The 22,500-nt window shown below is 46.3% G+C and overlaps 3 protein-coding genes and 1 pseudogene across 7 annotated transcripts in view; 2 read left to right on the forward strand and 2 right to left on the reverse strand.

The window, feature by feature from the left end:
• The window catches only part of mylka (myosin, light chain kinase a), a 35,842-nt gene extending 29,017 nt beyond the window's left edge, over positions 1-6,825 (reverse strand). For 2 of the 3 annotated variants that reach the window (XM_035604408.2, XM_035604407.2), the window contains exons 1-8: positions 6,774-6,825; positions 3,167-3,222; positions 2,909-3,062; positions 2,172-2,382; positions 2,053-2,098; positions 1,713-1,878; positions 1,453-1,618; positions 1,338-1,359 (exon numbers count right to left, since the gene is read on the reverse strand). In XM_035604408.2, coding sequence (XP_035460301.2) covers positions 1,338-1,359; positions 1,453-1,618; positions 1,713-1,878; positions 2,053-2,098; positions 2,172-2,382; positions 2,909-3,058 — 761 coding nt within the window. In that variant the 5' untranslated portion in view covers positions 3,059-3,062; positions 3,167-3,222; positions 6,774-6,825. The remainder of the gene's footprint in view (positions 1-1,337; positions 1,360-1,452; positions 1,619-1,712; positions 1,879-2,052; positions 2,099-2,171; positions 2,383-2,908; positions 3,063-3,166; positions 3,223-6,773) is intronic. The other variant, XM_047337192.1, reaches the window with a different exon arrangement.
• Positions 6,826-8,558: 1,733 nt separating this feature from the next.
• On the forward strand, positions 8,559-20,414 carry LOC118282887 (bone morphogenetic protein receptor type-2-like). 3 transcript variants are annotated; one of them, XR_007032133.1, is made up of 20 exons: positions 8,559-8,803; positions 9,413-9,590; positions 10,496-10,684; positions 10,884-11,096; positions 11,180-11,287; positions 11,365-11,456; positions 11,860-12,093; positions 13,002-13,116; positions 13,202-13,362; positions 13,447-13,594; positions 13,700-13,836; positions 13,933-14,069; positions 14,337-14,511; positions 14,604-14,682; positions 15,013-15,092; positions 15,175-15,279; positions 15,371-15,577; positions 15,960-17,064; positions 17,202-19,312; positions 19,794-20,414. XR_007032133.1 is itself a non-coding variant. In XM_035604417.2 (19 exons), the coding sequence occupies exons 2-19, from the start codon at positions 9,509-9,511 to the stop codon at positions 17,519-17,521; spliced, it is 3,687 nt and encodes a 1,228-aa protein (XP_035460310.2). In that variant the 5' UTR covers positions 8,559-8,803; positions 9,413-9,508; the 3' UTR covers positions 17,522-20,414. The 3 variants fall into 3 exon arrangements, 2 of the variants coding, with proteins under 2 accessions (XP_035460310.2, XP_035460311.1); XM_035604417.2 differs by having other exon boundaries at positions 17,202-20,414; XM_035604418.2 differs by lacking the exons at positions 17,202-19,312; positions 19,794-20,414 and having other exon boundaries at positions 15,175-15,293; positions 15,960-16,100.
• A 108-nt stretch (positions 20,415-20,522) lies between these two features.
• The window catches only part of LOC118282899, a 3,058-nt gene continuing 1,080 nt past the window's right edge, over positions 20,523-22,500 (reverse strand). The window contains exons 1-2 of the mRNA XM_047337356.1: positions 21,450-22,500; positions 20,523-20,671 (exon numbers count right to left, since the gene is read on the reverse strand). The exon at positions 21,450-22,500 is cut by the window's right edge and continues 1,080 nt beyond it. The gene's annotated coding sequence lies outside the window, so the exon portion shown is untranslated. The remainder of the gene's footprint in view (positions 20,672-21,449) is intronic.
• LOC118283029 overlaps positions 20,594-22,500 on the forward strand; it is a 2,142-nt pseudogene continuing 235 nt past the window's right edge.

Here is a 22,500-nt window from a genome sequence, read left to right on the forward strand (position 1 = left end):
TTACCTTTGATTTGTTTCAGCTCTGACAGTAAATACAGACAATGGAGACCTGATTCAAACGGTTCCTGTAGAGCTGACCGACTCGGTTTGTCCTCCACAGACAGAATCCTCTCTGACAGTTGTGCTTGGATTTCCGATCCTTAAACTCCATGTGTTGGATATAAACTACTCCAATAATCCAGATCTTCCTTCAGCTCCAGATGTTGTTTCCTACTCTGGAGGTGACAAACATGTGAAACCTCTATAACAGTCCTGTAACTGTAGGAGCCTTAGATTGTTCCACAGACTGTGAATAAAGATGGACGACATGACGGCTCCTCCAGAGTGAAGCCAAATCATCATGATCGCCCCCTGGTGTCTGGATTATCGTCTTTATATACAGTCAGTGATCATCTTTATATACAGTCAGTGACAGTCAGTGATCGTCTTTATATACAGTCACTGATCGTCTTTATATACAGTCACTGATCGTCTTTATATACAGTCAGTGATCGTCTTTATATACAGTCACTGATCGTCTTTATTTACAGTCAGTGATCGTCTTTATATACAGTCAGTGATCGTCTTTATATACAGTCACTGATCGTCTTTATATACAGTCACTGATCGTCTTTATTTACAGTCAGTGATCGTCTTTATATACAGTCACTGATCGTCTTTATATACAGTCACTGATCGTCTTTATATACAGTCAGTGATCGTCTTTATATACAGTCAGTGATCGTCTTTATATACAGTCAGTGATCGTCTTTATTTACAGTCAGTGATCGTCTTTATATACAGTCACTGATCGTCTTTATATACAGTCACTGATCGTCTTTATATACAGTCAGTGATCGTCTTTATATACAGTCAGTGATCGTCTTTATATACAGTCAGTGATCGTCTTTATATACAGTCACTGATCGTCTTTATATACAGTCAGTGATCGTCTTTATTTACAGTCAGTGATCGTCTTTATATACAGTCACTGATCGTCTTTATATACAGTCACTGATCGTCTTTATATACAGTCAGTGATCGTCTTTATATACAGTCAGTGATCGTCTTTATATACAGTCAGTGATCGTCTTTATATACAGTCACTGATCGTCTTTATATACAGTCACTGATCGTCTTTATATACAGTCACTGATCGTCTTCATATACAGTCACTGATCGTCTTTATATACAGTCAGTGATCGTCTTTATATACAGTCAGTGATCGTCTTTATACACAGTCACTGATCGTCTTTATATACAGTCACTGATCGTCTTTATATACAGTCACTGATCGTCTTTATATACAGTCACTGATCGTCTTTATTTACAGTCAACAGGTGAAAGAGACGACTCACCTGGTCGTGTCTTCTGAAACACCTGAGAACGAGACGTCAGGACAGAAACTCACTAACATAAATGTTCCACACAAAGTGATACAATAAAACCCTGCTCTCTCATTGGTCGACTCACCCTGGACGTGGAGCTCTGCGCTGGCGGTCGCTGTCCCGGCGCTGTTGGTGACCGAACACGTGTAGCTGCCTGCGTCGTCCACACAGACTTCCTTGATCTCCAGGAAGTGAAGGCCACATCGCTCATACACACTGACCCGCTCACAGGACTGAAGCCCCGCCCCCTCCTGAGACAGAACAGACAAACACAAGACTGAAGCCCCTACCTCTGAGGCAGAACAAACAGCCCCAAGCTCCGCCCCCCTCTGTGACAGAACCCACCTTGTGCCATGTGACCCGGGGCTGCGGACGTCCGGTTGCCTTGGCGGTGAACTTCCCGCTCTGGCCCAGCTCAGCGTAGACTCGGCTCGGTTTGCTGACGAACTTGGGCGGACTCTCGCCCCAAATGCTGAGCCTCTTCTCCAGGGCCAGGACAGAAGAGCGGCACCTGGAATCATGGGAAGAGAAAAAACAAAGAGTTGAACAAGAATAACAGAGGACGAGGCAGCAGGAGGTCGTCCTCCGTTTCCATTGTTCACTGCATCTTTATGAACGTATCTCAGAGAGCAGCGATGATCACATCGGCTCCTGTAGAGGTCAGGGTCAGAGGTCAGGAGCTCACCCTGGTGTCATGGAGGACGGGAGGACGAACTTCTTCCCAGAATCCTCTGCAGGGGGAGAAAAACGAGAGCATCAGAGAAGCAGCAGAATGATTGACAGATCAGGTTACAGATCAGTTACCTTCCAGAAGGACCTCCACAGTGACCTGTCTGCTCCCCGCCTGATTGGTCGCCTGACAGGTGTAACAACCCAGGTCCTCCATTCTGACTCCGCCCACCACCAGACTGAAGGTGCCCCGCCCACCTTGCTCTAAAACACAATGGTGCTCTCCACCAACCACAGGCCTCCCCTCTCTGTACCACGTGACCAGAGGCTCAGGATGACCACGCACCTGCAAGACACAGCGCAGGGGTTCGATTAGCGGGTCGACGCCTCTCGGGCTCATGTGCACCCAGATGAAAGGCACATGTTTACGTGTGTGTGTCTGTGTGTGTCTGTGTGTGTGTGTGTGTGTGCAGTTAGTGATGGACAGATGTTTTAACTGTTGGACGACTCCAAAGTCGACTCCCATGAGGCCTTGCAGCAGATCACTAACTCTCCTTGTTCAAGATCTGCCGATGCATTCAGGTGCTGTGGGATTGTACGTTCACAACATTCCTTTCACCAAACATGTTGCCTTCTGGTGTGTGTGTGTGTGTGTGTGCGTCTGAGGGACTGAGGATGCAGTCGGTCATGAGACTGAAGAAATGTTAATCCCTGTGTTCATCTCCTGCTCAGTGAACATCTTCTAAAAGAGTCAAATGCCATGTTTTCAAGTTTTCACATCTCCTTTACCACAAAGGGGTGTGTGTGTGTGTGTGTGTGTGTGTGTGTGTGTGTGAAGCTGCCCAGATGAAAAGTATGACTTATCGTCTCACCTTCCCCTCCAGTCGGGCGTCTCCCCCGAGGGCGACCCGCGCATTGCGGGGAGGGAGGACGAAGGCCGGAGGCTCGTTGCCACGGGAACCACATCCAGGTGATGATGGGCCCGTTACCTTGCAGGAAGCCAATGGAGCCACGTCACTCATCCTGCTGTCGGACAGAGAAAATACAGACTGACGTTGAAATAACATGACTGGAACATTCAGCTTCACTGTGTGTGTGTGTGTTTGTGTGTGTGTGTGTCAGTCACTCACTCAGCTGACCAGAGAAAAGTCCTCGTGCTCTCTGACCTGAAGTGTCGTCGTCGTCGCTGTAACAAACAAACCAAACTATTTGTTTTTCTTCACATCTTGAGAGTTTCCTCACTGAACATGGGAGATGAACTGATCCTCAGTTCTGCGTCGCTCTGCTGGTTCTGATTGTGACACTGGTTCACCGAGTCGTCCGCAGCAGGAGGAGGTGAGGTCCTCCCTCCCTCAGATGTGTATAACATCAGGTCATCGTGTTTCACCTCTAACTCAACTGCTCGGACTGTGACCTGGCGACTGAACGGACGCTGATCAGCTGTTTGCCGTGAATCCAGTCAACTGTGTCTCTCAAGGAAAATTGTCTGTGAGGTTCTGCAGACTCGTGATTTCTCTTGTTTCTAAGTTTCTGAAGTCTTATAGAGCGCAGCAGTGACTCTGCCAATTCTTTGAACAGCTCCGGTTCCGAAAGTGAATTTACCATCCGTTCATTTTCTCCATTGACATCAAATCTTTATATAATGAGTTTTAATCCTGAGCCAAGACGATCAGCTTCGAGATGAATCGTTAGACTCAAACTGAAGAAAAGTCAAAGGTTTATCTTCTTCTTGAATTGAACCTTCATCATCATCATCATCATCACTGTAGAGTTTATATAGTTGATCAGAGTCTTGTGACGTGAAGCGTATAACCACCATAGAGGTCAGTGGCAGCAGTAACTCAGGCCGCGCCCACTCACATCTCGGAGCTCAGAAGTCGTGGTTGGTGGTTCCTCTGACTCGAGGAGGCGTTCGAGTGTCGCAGGTCTGTGATGTCGGGTTCTAAGGTTTAAAACCAGGTTGATTTCAGACGGACTCGCGTCGTCTAGAGGTTCATGTTCCATCGTGTCACGACCTCGCAGCTCGACAGATGAGTCGACCTCTGGTAGTTATCAAATTATGGCTAATGATCAAAATGTCAGTGGAGAATATGAGTGTGGTAACCTCACTGTTGCGCTCTGTAGGGGATGACATCAGTCCATCAGACTGAGCTCGTGTTGTGTTTGAGGACCAGACTGAACAAACAGCAGCCGTCTGCTGTCACACACCAAATATGCTGCTCACATTCTCCCGCTGCCGTACAAGGCTGCAGCCGCCCCACACACTGTGTGAAGTACAGGTTTTATCATTAAACACACACAGCCAGTGTTTCCGTCCCTGGTTCTCTCACGGTTCCACTGGTTCCACATGAAAACACCCTCCGTCCTGCAGAACACGGGTCAAGACCGACCCAACCGCAGACTGAGGGAAACAACACGACTCTTTGAGGCTCTGACTATCGAAGCAGAAATTATAACAGTCACCACTAGGGGGAGATCTGGCCCCGGGGGCCCCTGACCTCCCGAGGGCCCCTGACCTCCTTAACACAAACAGAAAACTGACAGAAAACTTTATTGTTCTTAAAGCTACAGAACTGGTGAACACAGATTTTTATATTTTATCCATAACTGTGTTCATATTTGTATAATCACCTGCAACAAAGAACCTACGTTTTTTCGTCAACTTTGAATGAGTTCATTATGGTGACATTGGTGGACCTGACTTCCTTGTACGCCGCCATGTTGAATACGGTGGCCCAAAACAGACAAAACACTCCGGCATACGTGTTGAATTTGAATTTTCAGCGCTGCCGGAAAACCGGAGGAGGAATCAGCGTGTTGTCGTGTCGGTCGACTGACAGGCTGACGAGTCTGTCAACAATTCACCAAATATAGGATCATACTTATTTTTAATGAGAAAGTTAATGTGATCAATCAAATATAATAAACTATCGCAGCATATTGTGACAGAAAAGTTCAGGGAAGTTCACAAGTGCGTCAGAGAAAACTTCCCATCATGCTCCAGGGTTCATCTGCAGGCCGACTCTTTAATCGGAGGAGATTCCTTCACGTCAGTCGAGCGTTTCACAAACATCCTCTGAGGCCCGACGCTGTTCCCACATGTGAAGTCACACTTTATATGACCAGTCATTTACTTTATATACAGTCGCCAATCATCTTTATGTACAGTCAGTGATCCTCTTCATATACAGTCATTGATTGTCTTTATATACAGTTGCTTATCGTCTTCATATACAGTCATTGATTGTCTTTATATACAGTTGCTTATCGTCTTTATATACAGTCACTGATTGTCTTTATATACAGTCAGTGATCGTCTTTATATACAGTTAGTGATCGTCTTTATATACAGTCACTGATTGTCTTTATATACAGTCAGTGATCGTCTTTATATACAGTCAGTGATCGTCTTTATATACAGTCACTGATCGTCTTTATATACAGTTGCTGATCGTCTTTATATACAGTCACTGATCATCTTTATATACAGTTGCTGATCGTCTTTATATACAGTCACTGATCGTCTTTATATACAGTCACGGATCGTCTTTATATACAGTCACTGATCGTCTTTATATACAGTCGCTGATCGTCTTTATATACAGTTGCTGATCGTCTTCATATACAGTCAGTGATCGTCTTTATATACAGTCAGTGACCGTCTTTATATACAGTCAGTGATCGTCTTTATATACAGTCTCTGATCGTCTTTATATACAGTCAGTGATCGTCTTTATATACAGTCAGTGATCGTCTCTATATACAGTCAGTGATCGTCTTTATATACAGTCAGTGATCGTCTTTATATACAGTCAGTGATCGTCTTTATATACAGTCGCTGATCATCTTTATATACAGTCTCTGATCGTCTTTATATACAGTCAGTGATCGTCTCTATATACAGTCAGTGATCGTCTTTATATACAGTCAGTGATCGTCTTTATATACAGTCAGTGATCGTCTTTATATACAGTCGCTGATCATCTTTATATACAGTCACTGATTGTCTTTATATACAGTCGCTGATCATCTTTATATACAGTCTCTGATCGTCTTCATATACAGTCAGTGATCGTCTTCATATACAGTCACTGATTGTCTTTATATACAGTCAGTGATCGTCTTTATATACAGTCGCTGATCATCTTTATATACAGTCACTGATCGTCTTTATATACAGTCACTGATCGTCTTCATATACAGTTAGTGATTGTGTTTATATACAGTCGCCAATCGTCTTTATATACAGTCAGTGACGTCAACATGTTGGATGAATCTACAGTACAGACACAATAACCTGTTGAGTTCATGTTACAGAGACGAAACAGACAAAATATGTTTGTGTCATTCAAAAGTAAAACATGAGCATTTCAACTTTGGAGTCATGTTTCAAAAGAACTTGAACTTGTTGCTAGTTGCTTTTTAAACAAAAAGAAGAAAAGTTGCCAGAAAGTTGAAAGATAGACAGAGAAAGTTGCTAAATTGGCAACAGTGACGTGGTCACAGAGTCTTTGAACTCAGCACATCGTATGTTGTTCTACGGTCGGTTCTACACTACATTTCTTCTTCTCCTCAAACATCTGGACACATGAACGCATCTGAGGCGCGTGGAGCCCGGGTCACAGCCTGACTCCGCCCACCTGACCGTTCGTTACCAACGCAGCAAGAAACGTTCAGCTTGAATAACAATCTGGTAAATGAGCCGGTTGACGGTGAAGTCAGAGAAAACAAACTCACCTCTCTGCTACGGACACAGATGAAGGAGGACGTGAAGAACGTCTGTTCTCCACTGAGGCTTCACCTGAACAATCAACTCATTCATCAGAGGAGGAGGAAGAGGAGGAGCAGGGGGAGGAGGAGGAGGAAGAGGAGGAGGAGGAGGAGCAGAACGAGGAGGAGGAAGAGGAAGAGGAGGAGCAGAAGGAGGAGGAGGAAGAGGAGGAGGAGGAGGAGGAGAAGGAGGAGGAGGAAGAGGAGGAGGAGGAGGAAGAGGAGGAGGATGAGGAAGAGGAGGAGGAGGAGGAGGAGGAAGAGGAGGAGGAGGAGGAGGAGGATGAGGAAGAGGAGGAGGAGCAGGGGCGGACCGACAGCCCCCGCTGAAGTTTCTCTATTTTCATACACTCAGTTAAATGTGAAGAGAAAAACCAGCAGGACTCGAACTCTGGGCACTGACACCCCAGCTCCTGCCTCACTGGGGCGGGCAGCCACCGCTCAGCCACATCCGACTGTTAGTTGTCCTGGTTCCTCATCGGCATCAGGACAGAAGAAACTTTTCAATGTTTCTGTCCACACTGGACCTTAGTCCATAAAGACAGATGTCATAGAAAGAATATGCTCAGATGTTATTGACAGATGTTATAGACAGATGTAATGGACAGGCGATATAGACAGATGTGTTAGATGTTATAGACAGATGTTATAGAGAGGTGATATAGACAAATGTTAAAGACGGATGTTAGACAGATGTTATAGACAGATGTTATAGACAGGTGATATAGACAGATGTTGTGGACAGATGTTATAGACGGGGGATTTAGACAGATGTTATAGACAGATGTTATAGACAGGTGATATAGACAGATGTTGTAGACAGATGTTGTGGACAGATGTTATAGACGGGTGATTTAGACAGATGTTATAGACAGATGTTTTAGACAGGTGATATAGACAGATGTTGTAGACAGATGTTATAGACGGGTGATATAGACAGATGTGATAGATATTATAGACAGATGTTATAGACAGATGTAATAGACAGATGTTATAGACAGGTGATATAGACAAATGTTAAAGACGTATGTTAGACAGATGTTATAGACAGGTGATATAGACAGATGTTGTAGACAGATGTTATAGACAGGTGATATAGACAGATGTTGTAGACAGATGTTATAGACAGATGTTATAGACAGGTGATATAGACAGATGTTGTAGACAGATGTTATAGACAGGTGATATAGACAGGTGATATAGACAGATGTTCAGACAGATTTTATGTACAGATGTTAAAGGCAGATGTTATAAATGTTATAGGCAGATGTTATAGACAGATTTTATGGACAGATGTTAGAGAGATGTTGTTGACTTCAGACAAACAGGAAGTTCTCTCTCACTTCACGTCCTGTCAAATTAAACGACTGAAGTTGCAGTGAGGCCTCGTGGCCACTAGGTGTCACTGCGCAATGTCTCCTCGTCAGAACACAAAGTAATTAAATGTGACCACAGAGACAGAGAGGAAGTGGCGTTACTTCAAAATAAGAGAGCAGGGTTTGAGTTCACCAAACACCTCAATGTACAAAATAAAAGAAAAACGTTGATATAAAAACATTTGATGAAAGTAAGGATTTTATAAGAATAAAGTATAGTAAAAGAGAAACATGTTGATGAATATTGAATAAGAATACAAAAATAAATGCCTCTGCATAAGAAACATTAACAATAATAAATATCGTATTCTGACGCTCAAGCTTTAATTTGAAAAGGCAAACCGGAAGTGAAGCTCGTTGCAGTCTCTTAGTTTGACAGTCTGGACGTGGTGAAGCAGCGCTGCTTCATTTCTCTGGATCTTCTGATGCTGCTCAACAAACCTGAGGTTTGATCCGGATCAGAACCCGAGAGGTGAGTCCAGACCGAACCGAACCGAACCGGACCGGACCGGACCGGACAGAGCCGAGCTGAGCCGAGTCGAGTCGAGCCGAGCCGGGATAAGAGCAGAACCACAGACAGGCTGCTTCATCTCCTCCTGCAGAGCCGAGTCTTCCTCACCGGTAAGAACCGCGGTGTGTGTGTGTGTGTGTGTGTGTGTGCGCGCGCGCGCCACTCCCTTGCAGCCTCGTGCCGCCGTCATGTACCTGCGGACACGCGCCTCCAGGTGATGTGACACAGTGAAGGTCACCGTGTCTGTGACGTCATTTTAACGCTAGATCCAGATGTTAATGACGTATTCAACAAATATCATACAGAGCCCGAATTATACATTTCATCATGAATGTTTGATAACCACATCTGAGACCATTGTTTTACACCTTGAAATCGATATCAGCCTCAAAAATCAATATCAGGCGGGATCTGATCTGTGTAGGATGGATCTTATGATATGTATAGGTTAGAGATGATATATATATATATATATATATATACACACACACAGTATTCTGAGTACTGCATCAGTCAGTGGTGGACAAAGTATCCAGATCCTTCAGTAAAAATAAAAAATAATTATTCTATTCAAAGTAAAAGTACACAAGTATTATCGGCTTCATGTATTCAAAGTATCAGCAGTGCTGACCCCCGGGGGCCCAGGAACCCGGACCTTGGCCCCGCCGGGCCCCTGGTGAGTGTCTGTTACAGAGACTTTGATTTGTGTGTTTTCACAGACGCAGATGTCGAGTGTCGTCTGACCCAGGATCTGTGATGTCCATCTGTGTGTCCGTGCTCGTGTGACACAGTCAAACCTGTCAGGTGGATCCAACATGGCCGCTGTGCACAGAGCTCAGTCGGCAGTTTCACTGCGTCTGTGTGTCCTGCTGCTGCTGCTGCCGCCTGCTGTGACCGGTCAGTTCCATCATCATCGTCCTCACGTCACTCACCACAGGCCTGATTCATTTAGCCTAGCTTAGCACAAGGACGGAAACAGGGGGAACTGTTAGCCTAGCTTAGCACAAGGACGGAAACAGGGGGACCTGTTAGCCTAGCTTAGCACAAGGACGGAAACAGAGCGGAACTGTTAGCACAGCTCAAAGACTGAATGTTCCCATGATGCACTAGCTCCAGCTCTCACACACTTTGTTCACTTAATGAATCATTTCCGGGAAATTATGACACACACACACACACACACACACACACACACACACACACACACACACACACACACACACACACACACACACACACACACACACACACACACACACACACAAAGACGCCAGCCAGTCTGTTCCAGTTTTTGTGTTTTAGTTGTGATGTAGTTGATAAGATGTAGACACACACACTCCACCTCTCATTGTGTGTGTGTGTGTGTGTGTGTTACCGTAGACTAAACAGTGAGACTCCTCCTGGCTCCAGAAAGTTGGGGGGGGGGCGGGGGTGAAGCTGAAAGCTCAGAAACTTGAACTCCCTCAGTCCTCGTGACCTCAGTGAAGAGACGACGTTTGAAGGCAGCGTTTGACCTGTGGATGGCGCCTGAGGCAAAAGTCACTGGGTCATTCAGGTTCACCGGATTTACATGAAAATGATTTTAAAAATCCTGTGGTGATGTTAGTTTGAACCTAAGTGCAGATTCAGCTCTACGAGACGTTCAGAGGACGTGATGTGATGTTGGGACAGTTGTGCCTGAGGCCCCGCCCCCTGCAGCTGTGTTGTTCCCTACCGGCTCTGCGACGCCACAAAACGACACCACGCATCATCATCTGTCTGACCGTCTGTCTGTGTCTGTCCGTCCATCTGTCTGTGTGCAGGTCTTCAGTCCCAGGACACAGAGTGTGCCTTTACTGACAACCTGCAGGGGGCGGAGCCTCACAGCGGACCAACCAATGAGCTGCGGGGAGTGGTGCGAGAGAACGGCACCGTCCTCTGCAGACACGGCTCCCGCTGCTTTGGATTGTGGAGAAAGAGAGAAGACGGTGTGATGCAGCTGGTGCAGCAAGGTGAGACAGCGACTTCAGGACGAGGCCCCGGAGCCGGACATTTTTATTCATCAATCCACACCTGTCCGTCTACAACATGACAGTGTCTGATTCACGTTTGTTTTTGTTTCATCTGATATTTATGAGTGTGCGGGTCACTGAAGCCCTGAAGTACCTGGTGTAGTGACTCCAGACATTTAAAAGTATTTTTTCCCTCCAGGTTGTTGGACTCACATCGGGGACGAGCAGGAGTGTGTCGGTGACCGTTGCCTGGTAACGGGGACGCCCTCTCAGATCCAGAATGGCACCTTCCGCTTCTGCTGCTGCAGCCGAGACCTCTGCAACACCAACTTAGTAGAGGCCCCGCCCACATCGCACACGCCTGCGCTGAGGCAGATGAAGAAGAGCGACAGGCTGGACGGCAGACAGACAGGTGAGAAGATTTCTCGATGTCACGTCTCCGTGCGAGTGATGATGTCACGGCTGCTTGTTAATGATGACATCACCGCCCCACAGGTCAGCAGCCGCTGAGGCGGGAGGAGATGGCGCTTGTCGCCCTGGTGACTGTTGGCATAGCAGCCATTCTCATCATGGCGCTGTTCCTGGGATACCGCATGATGAAAAGTACACACACACACACACACACTTTAACAAGATTAATAACAATAATTAATAAGCACTAATACCGTGTATGTGTTCAGGGAAACAGAAACACACTCTGTCAGCTCTGGATGTGATGGAGGCGGGGAACACGGAGTCCGCTGTCGACCTAGACGACCTGAAACTGCTGGAGGTAAATCTGACCCCTGACCCCTGCTACAGACCTGAGTTTCATGGATGATGTACTGAACCACTGCTCACGTTGGACCGACTCACCCTTCTTCCTAGTTTGAACTCTTTTTCTTTACCTGGTTGAGGTATGATGACATCACTGTGACATCACTGAGATGAGTCAGGGTTTTTGTGTTGAGCCTTGAAGACTAAAAGATTATATACATGTTGTTATTAGATGAGTAATATGACTTTAAAAATGTAAATTGGTGGATTGTCCCGTGACGACAATAAACAAAACAGCCAATGAAAATATTTAAAGTGAATGTAGTAGAAACGTTACATTTTTGTATTTTAGAGGATCTAGAATTGTACCCTGAGGAACACCTCTGAGTCCGTCTCTCTCTGTCCATCCTCTCTGGCAGCTGATTGGTCGAGGCCGTTACGGCGCGGTGTTTCGCGGAAGCCTCGGCGAGCGCTGCGTGGCCGCCAAACTCTTCAGCGTGGCCAACTGGCAGAACTTCGTCAACGAGTGTGCCATCTACCGCCTCCCGCTGCTGCAGCTGCACGACAACATCAGCCGCTTCCTGACGGCCGACGAGAGGACGGCGGCCGACGGACAGCCGGAGCTCCTGATCGTCATGGAGCTCTACCCGCACGTAAGAGGGCGAGCGATCAGCGTTAGCTGCCCGATGCTAACTTTAGCTTCATTCTGAATTCACATCATCACGAACTCTGCAGCCAACACTTAGTTTTAACTGTAGAACAACCTCTGGATATGAAATAAGGGGAATGAAGTAGATTATTGATTAGCGTCGACTCAACTCGTCCTGTTATTGTTTCGGGAAGAAGAGACGGCGCCTGCTGCTTCCTGTGTGGAGCCACACACACACACACACACACAAAGTTAACAACTTATCTCTAGCTTACATAAACAATTTCAGCTTCCTGTTTATAAGTACACACTGTTACACACACTTACACACACACACACACACACACACACACACACACACACACACACACACACACACACACACACACACACACACACACACACACACACACACACACACACACACACACACACACACACACACACACACACACACACACACACACACACACACACACACACAGTTAGTCCAGGTCATATGAATATCACATGTTCTTCATCATTCTTTAAGCAGCTCAGAGTAAAAAAAAAATGAAAATAACAATGTACATACATAATAGCAGTTAACATGTTATTTGTATATGGAGCTTTATATACATGGTTAAACATAAATCAAGATCAAATATATAAGTGTAAACATGGCAGTATCAAGTTTAAATAAGGACTGTGTACACACCGTGTTTGTGTCGTGTATGTACAGTGAGTCTATGTACAGGTCAGATGTTCAGTGCAGGTTGAGTCTTTATGGTTTTATGGTTTGAACATTGTGGAATTTCACCAGCAGGAAGAAAGGGAAGTTTTTGGTCATTGTTCATGTTCTCAAAATCCTTTTGGGTGTGTGACATCCGTGGGAAGTATTTGTCTCTGATGCCCTGTCTGTCTGTCCCTCAGGGCTGTCTGTCTCAGTACCTGTCTGTCCACACGGTGGACTGGTTGACGTGCTGCAGGATGTGTCATGGTGCGACCAGAGGTCTGTCCTTCCTGCACACGGAGCTCTACCGAGGAGGTTCGTCTGTCGTCTCTTCTGTCCGACTCAGGGACTATTTACAGCCGAGGAGTAACACACAGTCTCTCTCCTGCGTCCCACTCAGACCAGTACAAACCGGCCGTGGCCCACAGAGACATCACCAGCAGGAACGTCCTGGTCCGACCCGACCTGTCCTGCGTCCTCGCTGACTTCGGGCTGTCCATGAGGTTGACGGGACACCGCGCCTGTTGCCCCGGAGACGATGACACCGTGGCTATATCTGAGGTCAGTTCACGTGACGTCGATGACGGTGCAGGTGTAAAAACCAAACAGCAGGTGGAGTGAAAGGTGCAGTCCGTCTGTGTGCAGGTGGGGACGGTGCGGTACATGGCGCCGGAGGTACTGGGCGGAGCTCTGAACCTCAGAGACTGTGAGTCAGCGCTGAAGCAGGTGGATGTTTACGCTCTGGGCCTCGTCTACTGGGAGAGCTTCAGGAGGTGCTCCGACCTGTTCCCAGGTGACTCAACACGTCACACGCTACGCGTCACACGCTACACGTCACACGCTACACGTCACACGCTACACGTCACACACATTTGAAATCCTTCGTCCGTGTGTCAAGGTGAAACGGTCCCAGAGTACCAGCTGGCGTACCAGGCGGAGCTCGGGAATCATCCGAGCTTCGAGGAGATGCAGATCCTCGTCGCCAGAGAGAAATACCGACCGCTGTTCCCCGACACTTGGAAGGAGAACAGCCCGGTAAGTGTTTCTGTCAAATCCAAGTTTGATTTTCATAATTCATTGAAAGTGTTGTGCCGACAGTTTGTTACCGACTTTGTGTTGTTGTGTGTTCAGGTGTTGCGTTCACTGAAGGAGACGATGGAGGACTGCTGGGATCAGGACGCCGAGGCTCGACTCACCGCTCAGTGTGCAGAGGAGAGACTGGCAGAACTCACACTCCTGGTTACACACACCGCCATACACAACCACAGGTACTCACACACACACACACACACACAGTCACACACAGTCACACACACTCACTCACTCACTCACTCACTCACTCACTCACTCACACACTCACACACACACACACACACACACACACACACACACACACACACACACACACACACACACACACACTCAGTCACACTCACTCAGTCACTCACTCACTCACACAAATATACACAAACACAGGTACACACACACACACACACAGTAAATAAAGGATTCCTGATTTCTCTCTCTTCTCTCAGGAATCTGTCTCATGGCAGGTGGACTCCTCAGGTTGGCTCCGCCTCTTCCTACATTGAGGATTTGCAGGTGGGCGTGGTCAAAAATTTCCAGCCGGACGCACATCCTGCAGCAGCGACTGGTGGATCAGAAGGAGCTGAGAAAAACAGAAACTCTATAAACTATGAACGGCAGCAGGTACGTACGAACATACGGAGAAAAGTAACTTTATTTTATTTTCATTATTTCTTATTCATCCCTCTCTCTCTCTCTGTCTGTCTCACTGTCAGAGTCAAGCTCGGTCGTCCACCTCCGACGTCCTGACGCCTTCCACCGTCCTCTGCACCGTCTCAGAGTCTGAACCGGCCGGTGAGTCGCTCACTGATGCTTCAGAAAGCTCATGACAGATCAAGCAGAGCTCACAGCCATTATCCTCTTGTTAGCCTTTTAGCTAACTAACTAGCACTAAACTTTAGGTAAAGCGATGGAAATGTCTTCTTTGACCTGATGATGGTGCTAGATTAAAATTCAGGGGATCACCAAAGTTATTACGGTTCAACCTACGGAGAACATGAACGTATGAGCCACCCCTCACCTTCATGGTGGCATCAGAGGAAAAGTCCGAGAAAGTCCAGGAAGCAGCAACTGGGGAACATGACCAGTGTGTGAAGTGTTGTACTTGTCGCCTGCGTCCTCCAGGTGGCACTTTGTCCGCTGTCCCAGCGTGCCTGCAGCTGACGGAGGACGACCTGGAGGCCACGAAGCTCGACCCAAAAGAGGTTTTCACTTTTAAATGTGTTTCCACGTGCCAACTTCAGACCACGTCAGTGTCCACATTGTTCACGATGTCTGTCTCTACAGGTCGATAAGAACGTGAAGGAAACTTCTGATGAAAACTTGATGGAACATTCACAGAAACATTTCAGTACCGACCTGCTGTTCCACCAGACTCTACACACTCAGGAGGTAAAACCGCTGAGGTAACTCACTGAATACGTGTAATGTGGCTGCTGCTGAACGCACAGTGAGCTGAGATCTGTTCCCGTGGTTCCACCAGGCAAACAACTCTGTGTCGACTCCTCGAGGGGAACTTGGGGGTCTTGGTGGCATTGATGCCCCTCCTTCCTCCGCTGTCCACCCCCTCCCCAAACAGCAGAACTTACCCCAGAGACCCACAAGCCTCCACTTCCTCCCCAAAACCAAGAAGACCTCCTCTGCCTCCTCTCGACTGAAGCTGGGAAAGCTCAAGTCAAACAGCCGACAGGTAGGATCTGATCACACGAGGTAGAAGCGTCTTAATGGGGTCTTTGACTATCAGTGACTTTCTATTGACTCATTAACCATATAAGGGCAGATCATGGTGCCATAAGTCCTGGCAGTTCTCAGAAGAACATAATCAATATCTTTACATTGTCTAGCGATCACTGAAGATGTGAAATCTCACCATCATGGATCCTGTGTGGCCCTTGAAAACTTGACATATTGGTTTCTAGCCCCCTCATTTTAATGTTCAGGTTTTTCGGTCAACCTTCGGTCTATTCTTTCTGGAAGATGTTTCCATCTATATCCTTTGTGGTCTGGTATTTCATCAATCACAAACCCTAATAGTTTATTACGTCTCTAATTCAGACTGTACTGTGTTTCAGGTGGAAACGGGCGTTGCTAAGATGAACACAGTAACAGTCGCAGCAGCAGTGGAGCCCCACCTGGTTACCACGGTGACCAACAACACCAGCACAAGAGGCAGTTTTGCAAGTGTGAACCGAGTCACCTCAAGAACGGTGGTCACCAGCAGCTGTAACGTCGGGGTCCCCACCCTGGTGATGAATGGATTGATAGGCGGAGGTCGAACCAACCCGGCAGGACCACACCTGGAGGACGACGACGACAGGGAGGGAGGAGGGATGATCAGAGAACGAGACGGCGATTTGAACCTTCTCAACTTCAGTCCTGATGAACACGAACCACTGCTGAGGAGAGAACAGCCTCCCGCCGAGAGCCAATCCCCTCCTCGTCCACATCATCCGACACAGGCTGGAAACGTCCTGTCAGGACGAGGCTCGAACTCCAACAACAACAACAACAGCATCGCGTTGGCATTAGGGGTCAAGATCCAGGGTTCAAAGGTCAAACCTGAAAGAATGAGAGGTTCAGCGGTCATTCAGGACAGAGGCATCATCACACCGGAGCCACCCGGGGCAGGTCTAAAGATCAGCAGATCTCCCGCTGATGTTCCACTTTCAAATCTGGAAAATAAAATGTTGCTTTCAGTAGCTACATCTGGCCACACCTCCACACCACAAGCCCCTCCCACTGCTGAGGTTAGAGGTCATGGCTCAGATACAGGGCCATGTCTCCAGAAACCCCTTAGTGCAGAACCAGTGTTGGCCTCTGGAGAAACCCAGAATCCAAAGGCTTCTCTTCTTCGTTCACGAGCACAAGACCGAGCATCTGAAGTGTCGGCCTCAGCTTCAAAAGTCGTAGATTTACATACCCTAACCCAGGACCGGGAACCTTCCCCTGCAGGAACTCTGAGAGCTACAGCCGAAGATCCAGAATCTCCTGTTGGGAACCTGGAAGCTTGCCCCGTAGAGGTTCCAGCTCCAGAAACTCATGTTTTGGAATCTCAAAATTCCGACACCACAGATCTGCATGAAGCTTCAGCTCCAGATCAGGTGAACCAGCCCAGAGCCAGGAGGCCCGAGCGTCCCCGTTCTCTGGACCTGTCGTCATCCTTCAGGTCCTCCTCAGGTGAGTTGAGATTCACACTATAGTAACTTCCAGTGGGGTCGGTACACCTGTGCTAAAGATAAACAGTATGACCCGTGATTTTAATTCTTTAAATACATCCATGAGATTTCTGTCTTTCCGTCTCCTCTGCTCCTCAGATGATGTTTCTCTGACAGACAACAGCAGCCATAGTGCTTCAGGAGAGAAAATCAAATGTCGTGTCAAGACACCGTACACGCTGAAAAAATGGCGTCCAGCCTCATGGGTTGTTTCCACGAATACGGCTCTCGACCCGGACTTCGAGTTCAACACCATTGACATCAGCAGCAGCCACACCCACGTTTCTCCTGGTCCTCATAGAGCAGGAAGTGTTCCCAAAATCAACCAGTCAAAATCCAGCATGGCGGTCTTTTTGGTTGGTGGCGGCGGACACACGGCGACCACAACGTCCAAGCCTGATGGGATGACTCGCTTCTAATGTTTGAGATTTCCTTTTACTTAAAGGAGAGCAGATTCATTTTTTCACTTCTTTGTCTTCCTTCGATTTTATTGTGGAGAAGAGATCAAGGTTCGTTCAGGGGAAGAGGCCCACGAAAAACTTCATCTCCAACAAACTGAAGGAGTTGTTCCAAACCAAGGGCTGGGATTGTTCAAAACACTCGCCTGAAAACTTTTATTAGTGCCAACTGGCTCTCTCCTGTTACCACCTGACCTCAACCGATCAGTCTTTACAATACCACGTAGCACAAATGCCCTTAATGTCTCAAATATTTCCTGTTGCTTAGGTTTATTGGCTCATGTTGTAACTCGTCTTGTGTCACTGGTGGATTGGGCATTAGTTCTGAGGCTTGGCCATTACCCTACAAGAGAAACCCAGGATTCTTGAAGGTAGATGGCGTCTCTGATGGTGGTCACGTGAAGGAAGTCTGATCCTCTTGCCTCTGGACGATTGGCTCCTGTTGTGACTCAAGTGAGTCTTTTGGTCAGTTGCTACCGGAAGGAGCCTTGGTCTCTGTTGGTTGTTGAGTGGAATACGTTTGATTCCACAGACTACGCCTTGGTCTTTCAACAGGGTCAGCTATTCTTGTCGTTGACTCTGTTGGAGGACTGAACTCGCACAAAGTCTTGAAAACCAAAATCTGGCCAGTTCTTCTTGTTGCCTGTGGATGTAGATGCATGTGGTCATGATCCTGCCTGACACTTCAAAATGTGTTTCTGTTGGTGGTGAGGCGAAGGAAGCTCCTCTCTTGGAGATGTTTGGACTCCTGCTGTGACTCGGCTTGTGGCTGGTAGATGTAGTGAGTCGCTGGTCAGTCAAGTCAAATGTCAGATTCTTTTATGCACCTTAAACAAAGTCAGTTATTTAGGAATCATTATAAAAAGGGACGTCTAGTGCAATTACAGATGAATCACTGACTTATCACTAATTTAGGACATTTCTTCTTTATGTTTGTGTCTTTGTCTAATATGATTATTAGAGATTTTACTTCACACTGATTCGAGCTATGCAGTCAGCTTGTGACGCCTCCTCCTGTTTGGCTCAGAAGAGTTATATGATATTAATTCTTTCCTCTATGAGTTGCCTTGCGAGGTTTTGCTGTCACCACCCTGACAGGTCCGGCAGGACAGAGGAAGTCCAGTAGAGTTTTTGGAAAGTTTGTTGAAAGGAAAAGAAATGAAAACATGAGCCACGGTCTTGAAGAGCTCATCAAAACCTTCAAACCTCGGCCACGAACAACCTCTGCAACATCAACGGTGCCGATGGCTGCAACGCTGCCTCTGTTCTGGTTGGTTTGAAGAGGATGCATCTGTCTGAACTCTGACATGTTCTGCTGTTAGTCACTGAATCCCTCCAGTTGGATCAGTCTGATGCTTCTCTGATCGTCTGGCAGAGTCTGAAAGTGTGAATGGAAGAAGGATTGTGTTGAGAACGTGTTCCACATTCATATGGTTTGGTAACTTCAGCATCTACAGTATATCCACCTGGTGCAAAGCACTTTATTTTAGTATCCACATTATAAACTGGAGTTGAAGACGCTGACAATGAAATAGTTTATTTAAATCCACACAAGTGATGATCTGGGTTCTAACATGGATCCTTAGTTTATAACAATTTATATTATTCATGTTATTTTAAAAAGTATATGTATCAAGTCGTGAGTGAAATGTTGAGTAGTAAGTACGATTAATTGAAGTTGAATATTTTTAAATTTCAGATTTCTGAATGGAGTTTGGTGATGTTGCAGAACCAGGACGTAGTTATCAAACGGTTAAGTGTCACTCATTTTTTTTTCTTATTTCCTTAAACGAAGCAAAACCTTTAATTAAAACAATATTTATTAATACAAAGCATCTGATCAGTCCATAGTTTCTCTGAATGAGTGATTTTGTAAAGACAAGTTGTTTTGTTCTATACTTTGATTTTGTGACACGACTAATATTTTAACCATTTTCGCATAAAAGACAACATTGTGATGTCAAACTGGTCCACGACCACGTAGCTACATGTTGTCATTTTCTATCATACTGTTACTTTAATCCTATTGAATTTAAAATGCCTTCAAACATCAGTTCCTGTTTGTTAGTTTTGTATTTTTACTGTTTGTACCGTTCACACAGACAACTTTTGTTTGACATGATGATGATGTGGAAGCTAACTTTGACCTGTACCGCAGCCAGACACCAGGGGGCGATCGTGATGATTTGACTTCACTTTTTGATGCTGACATCTTGTTCATCTTTATTTACAGTCTATGACTAAAACTAAGAGATGCCTTCTTAGAAACACAGATGGATGGAAGGAAGACTTAACAGTTGTTAAAGAGACACACACCTGCTCAGCGCCTGACACTTCCTGTGTGAGGTTCAGACGCAGCCTCTTCTCTCCAGGTGTCGTCCTGGGCTCAGTGACTGTGGAGTCGATCGGTTGTCGAGTCGAGTCGAGACCAATGTCTCCACGACGTTTTCCATCCGACCTCAGACGTCGTAGACTTGATCAAGAAATGCTTTATGAGGTGAAACTTGTTTAAACCTTGTGTCTTTGACTTCACAAACCATCACTCAGCTTCAACAACACGTTTATGTTCCTGTTAACTGGTCCAGACACACGTGCTGATCCTGAAATGTGGATTATCCCTTTAAAGTCCTACAGTGAATCTTATATGGTTGTCATAGTCACAAAAAATGATATCTGTATGTCATCTGTATTATAACTACATGTAACCACCTGAAGCTTCTTGCATGAAAAAAAAATCACATCAATTCAAACTTATTCATTTTATGACATCTGTACTGAACATTTTTTTATTCTGCCTTTTTAATATCCAATATCCATATCAGTGTATGAAATAAACTTTATGAAGTGTACATGACGTTCACCTGCTGGTTGTCGTGAGGCCTGATGGTCGGTTCTGTCTGATCATTTGTATTACTGTATATACATTATTATACCAAACATCACACACAGGATGTTGTTCACAGCAACAGTCTCATCATTAAACATCGAGCAGAGGATCCAGTGTGTCGGCGTTTCATTCATGCTGAGGAGCGAATGTCTGTGGTCGTCCAGAGCGACACAACCCCAGACTCCCAGAATGCCGTGGGGCAGAACAGCAGCTCGACAGCGCCTCTTCAGAAGAGAGGAAACATTGCACATAACTGTATATACATTAAGAGCTTCAACAGTTAACCGTTTAGTAATCGACTACTAAATCAATCGGGAACTATTTTTGATAATCGATTAATCGGTTCAAGTAGTTTTTCATGATGAAAAAGTCAAACTTCTCTGATTTCAGCTTCTTAAGTGTGAAATCTTCTGGTTTCTTTGCTCCTCTGTGACAGTAACTGCAGATCTTTGGTGTGAACAAAACAAATCATCATGTTGGGGTTTTGGGAAACACGATCCACATTTTTCACCATTTTATGAACCAAACAACTGATCGAGAAAATAACCGACAGATTAATGGATGATGAAAATTATCGTTAGTTGCAGCCCTGGTGTAAAATAGCAGAGTCCAGGACACAGGAGTGGCAGTGTGTGTGTGTGTGTGTGTGTGTGTGTGTGTGTGTGTCTCCCTCTAGTGGACAGGAGACAGAACTGACCCTCAAGTCCCACTCGATTAATCATTTTGTAAAACAACCGAGACCTCGACAAAGGAAGATCTGTCCACAACATTGACCATATACCATTGACGATATGTATATACATATATCATATTATTATATAAATACAGTCTCTATACAGGAGGAGCTTGGATCTGCCGCCGGTCAGATTTAGGTCCCGCAAAAGTCAGTAGGAGTGACACCTCCTGTCCGGTTTGAAGCTGTGTCGTGTGCGCCGGGTGCCGCCCGACTCTACCTGCAGGTCCCGGGACCGGGACCGGGGGACGAGGTGTGGATCACATTACCTGGATCCTGATGAACGGGGGTGAACACGGGCGGGTCCGACCTCTTCCTCGGAGCGTGTGTCTCTGTGAGTACGCGCCATCTTTGTTTTTTGAATCAGCCAATCATCAGGCCAGGAGGGTCTGCGTCATGAGGGGGTGTGGCTCGCCCAGCGCGTCATGTGACTCACGTAGACTTCTTGGCGCGCAATGTGAATCCATTACTTCTATGTAGTTAGTCAATAGATGTATAGTTCTAGTCAGTTAATAGATCAGATTCGATTCAGATGTGCTGATAATAAACAATTTGATTATTTAAACTGATCCATTCTGCTGCTGCTCACTTCAGGAGCTGAGGGTATTCTGCCTTTTTAATACCCAATAATAGTATTTAAACTGTATGAAGTGTACATGACGCTCAACTGCTGGTTCTCATGAGGCCTGATGGTCGGTTCTGTCTGATCATTTGTATTAATGTATATACATTATTATATTTCCATCATTATGTGGGTTTCTGTCAGAATATCCTGATGGACTGAATGTAACATAGATAACTTTCGATGGATATGTGGAATTGCAGAAATACATCTTCATCGCAGCTTTGTTGAACTCTGTTCTGTACAGCGTCACCATCTCCCCCAGCTCCTGGTCGACCTTCTGTCTGAGACCCAGGTCACCACGTTTGCGCCGCGTCTCTTCCGGCGTCTGTGTTTTACACCCTGGCCACCGCAGAGTTCTTGCTGCTGTCGGCCTACGACAGATGCGTGTCCGTGTGTGGACCTCTGCAGTGTCCAACTCTCGTGAGGAGGAGAACCGTGAAGGGGTTCTGGCGTCGGCCTGGCTGGTTCCCGTGTGTGAGCTGACGCTGCTGGATGTCTGGTTTCTGAATATCAGAGTGTCACTTGGCTCTGAACGGACTCTTCTGTGACACGACCGTCTGCACGCTGCAGCGCGAGCGCTCCGTGGCTCTTTCCATATTCCTGTTGCTGAACATCGTTCTTCTCCCGATGATCTTCATCCTCTTCACGCACACGCGGATTCTGAGAATCTCCTCCAGCAGCTGTAAGAGAGTCCG

This window comes from Scophthalmus maximus, chromosome 14 (assembly GCF_022379125.1).
Source record: "Scophthalmus maximus strain ysfricsl-2021 chromosome 14, ASM2237912v1, whole genome shotgun sequence".
Classification (NCBI taxonomy): domain Eukaryota; kingdom Metazoa; phylum Chordata; class Actinopteri; order Pleuronectiformes; family Scophthalmidae; genus Scophthalmus; species Scophthalmus maximus.

Bases quoted from the DNA above. Each gene is read 5' to 3' on its own strand.
- LOC118282887 (XM_035604417.2), top strand. From the start codon at position 9,509: ATGGCCGCTGTGCACAGAGCTCAGTCGGCAGTTTCACTGCGTCTGTGT. The intron at 11,457-11,859 runs GTAAATCTGACC...CCTCTCTGGCAG, and splicing joins ACGACCTGAAACTGCTGGAG to CTGATTGGTCGAGGCCGTTA. The intron at 14,070-14,336 runs GTACTCACACAC...CTCTTCTCTCAG, and splicing joins ACCGCCATACACAACCACAG to GAATCTGTCTCATGGCAGGT.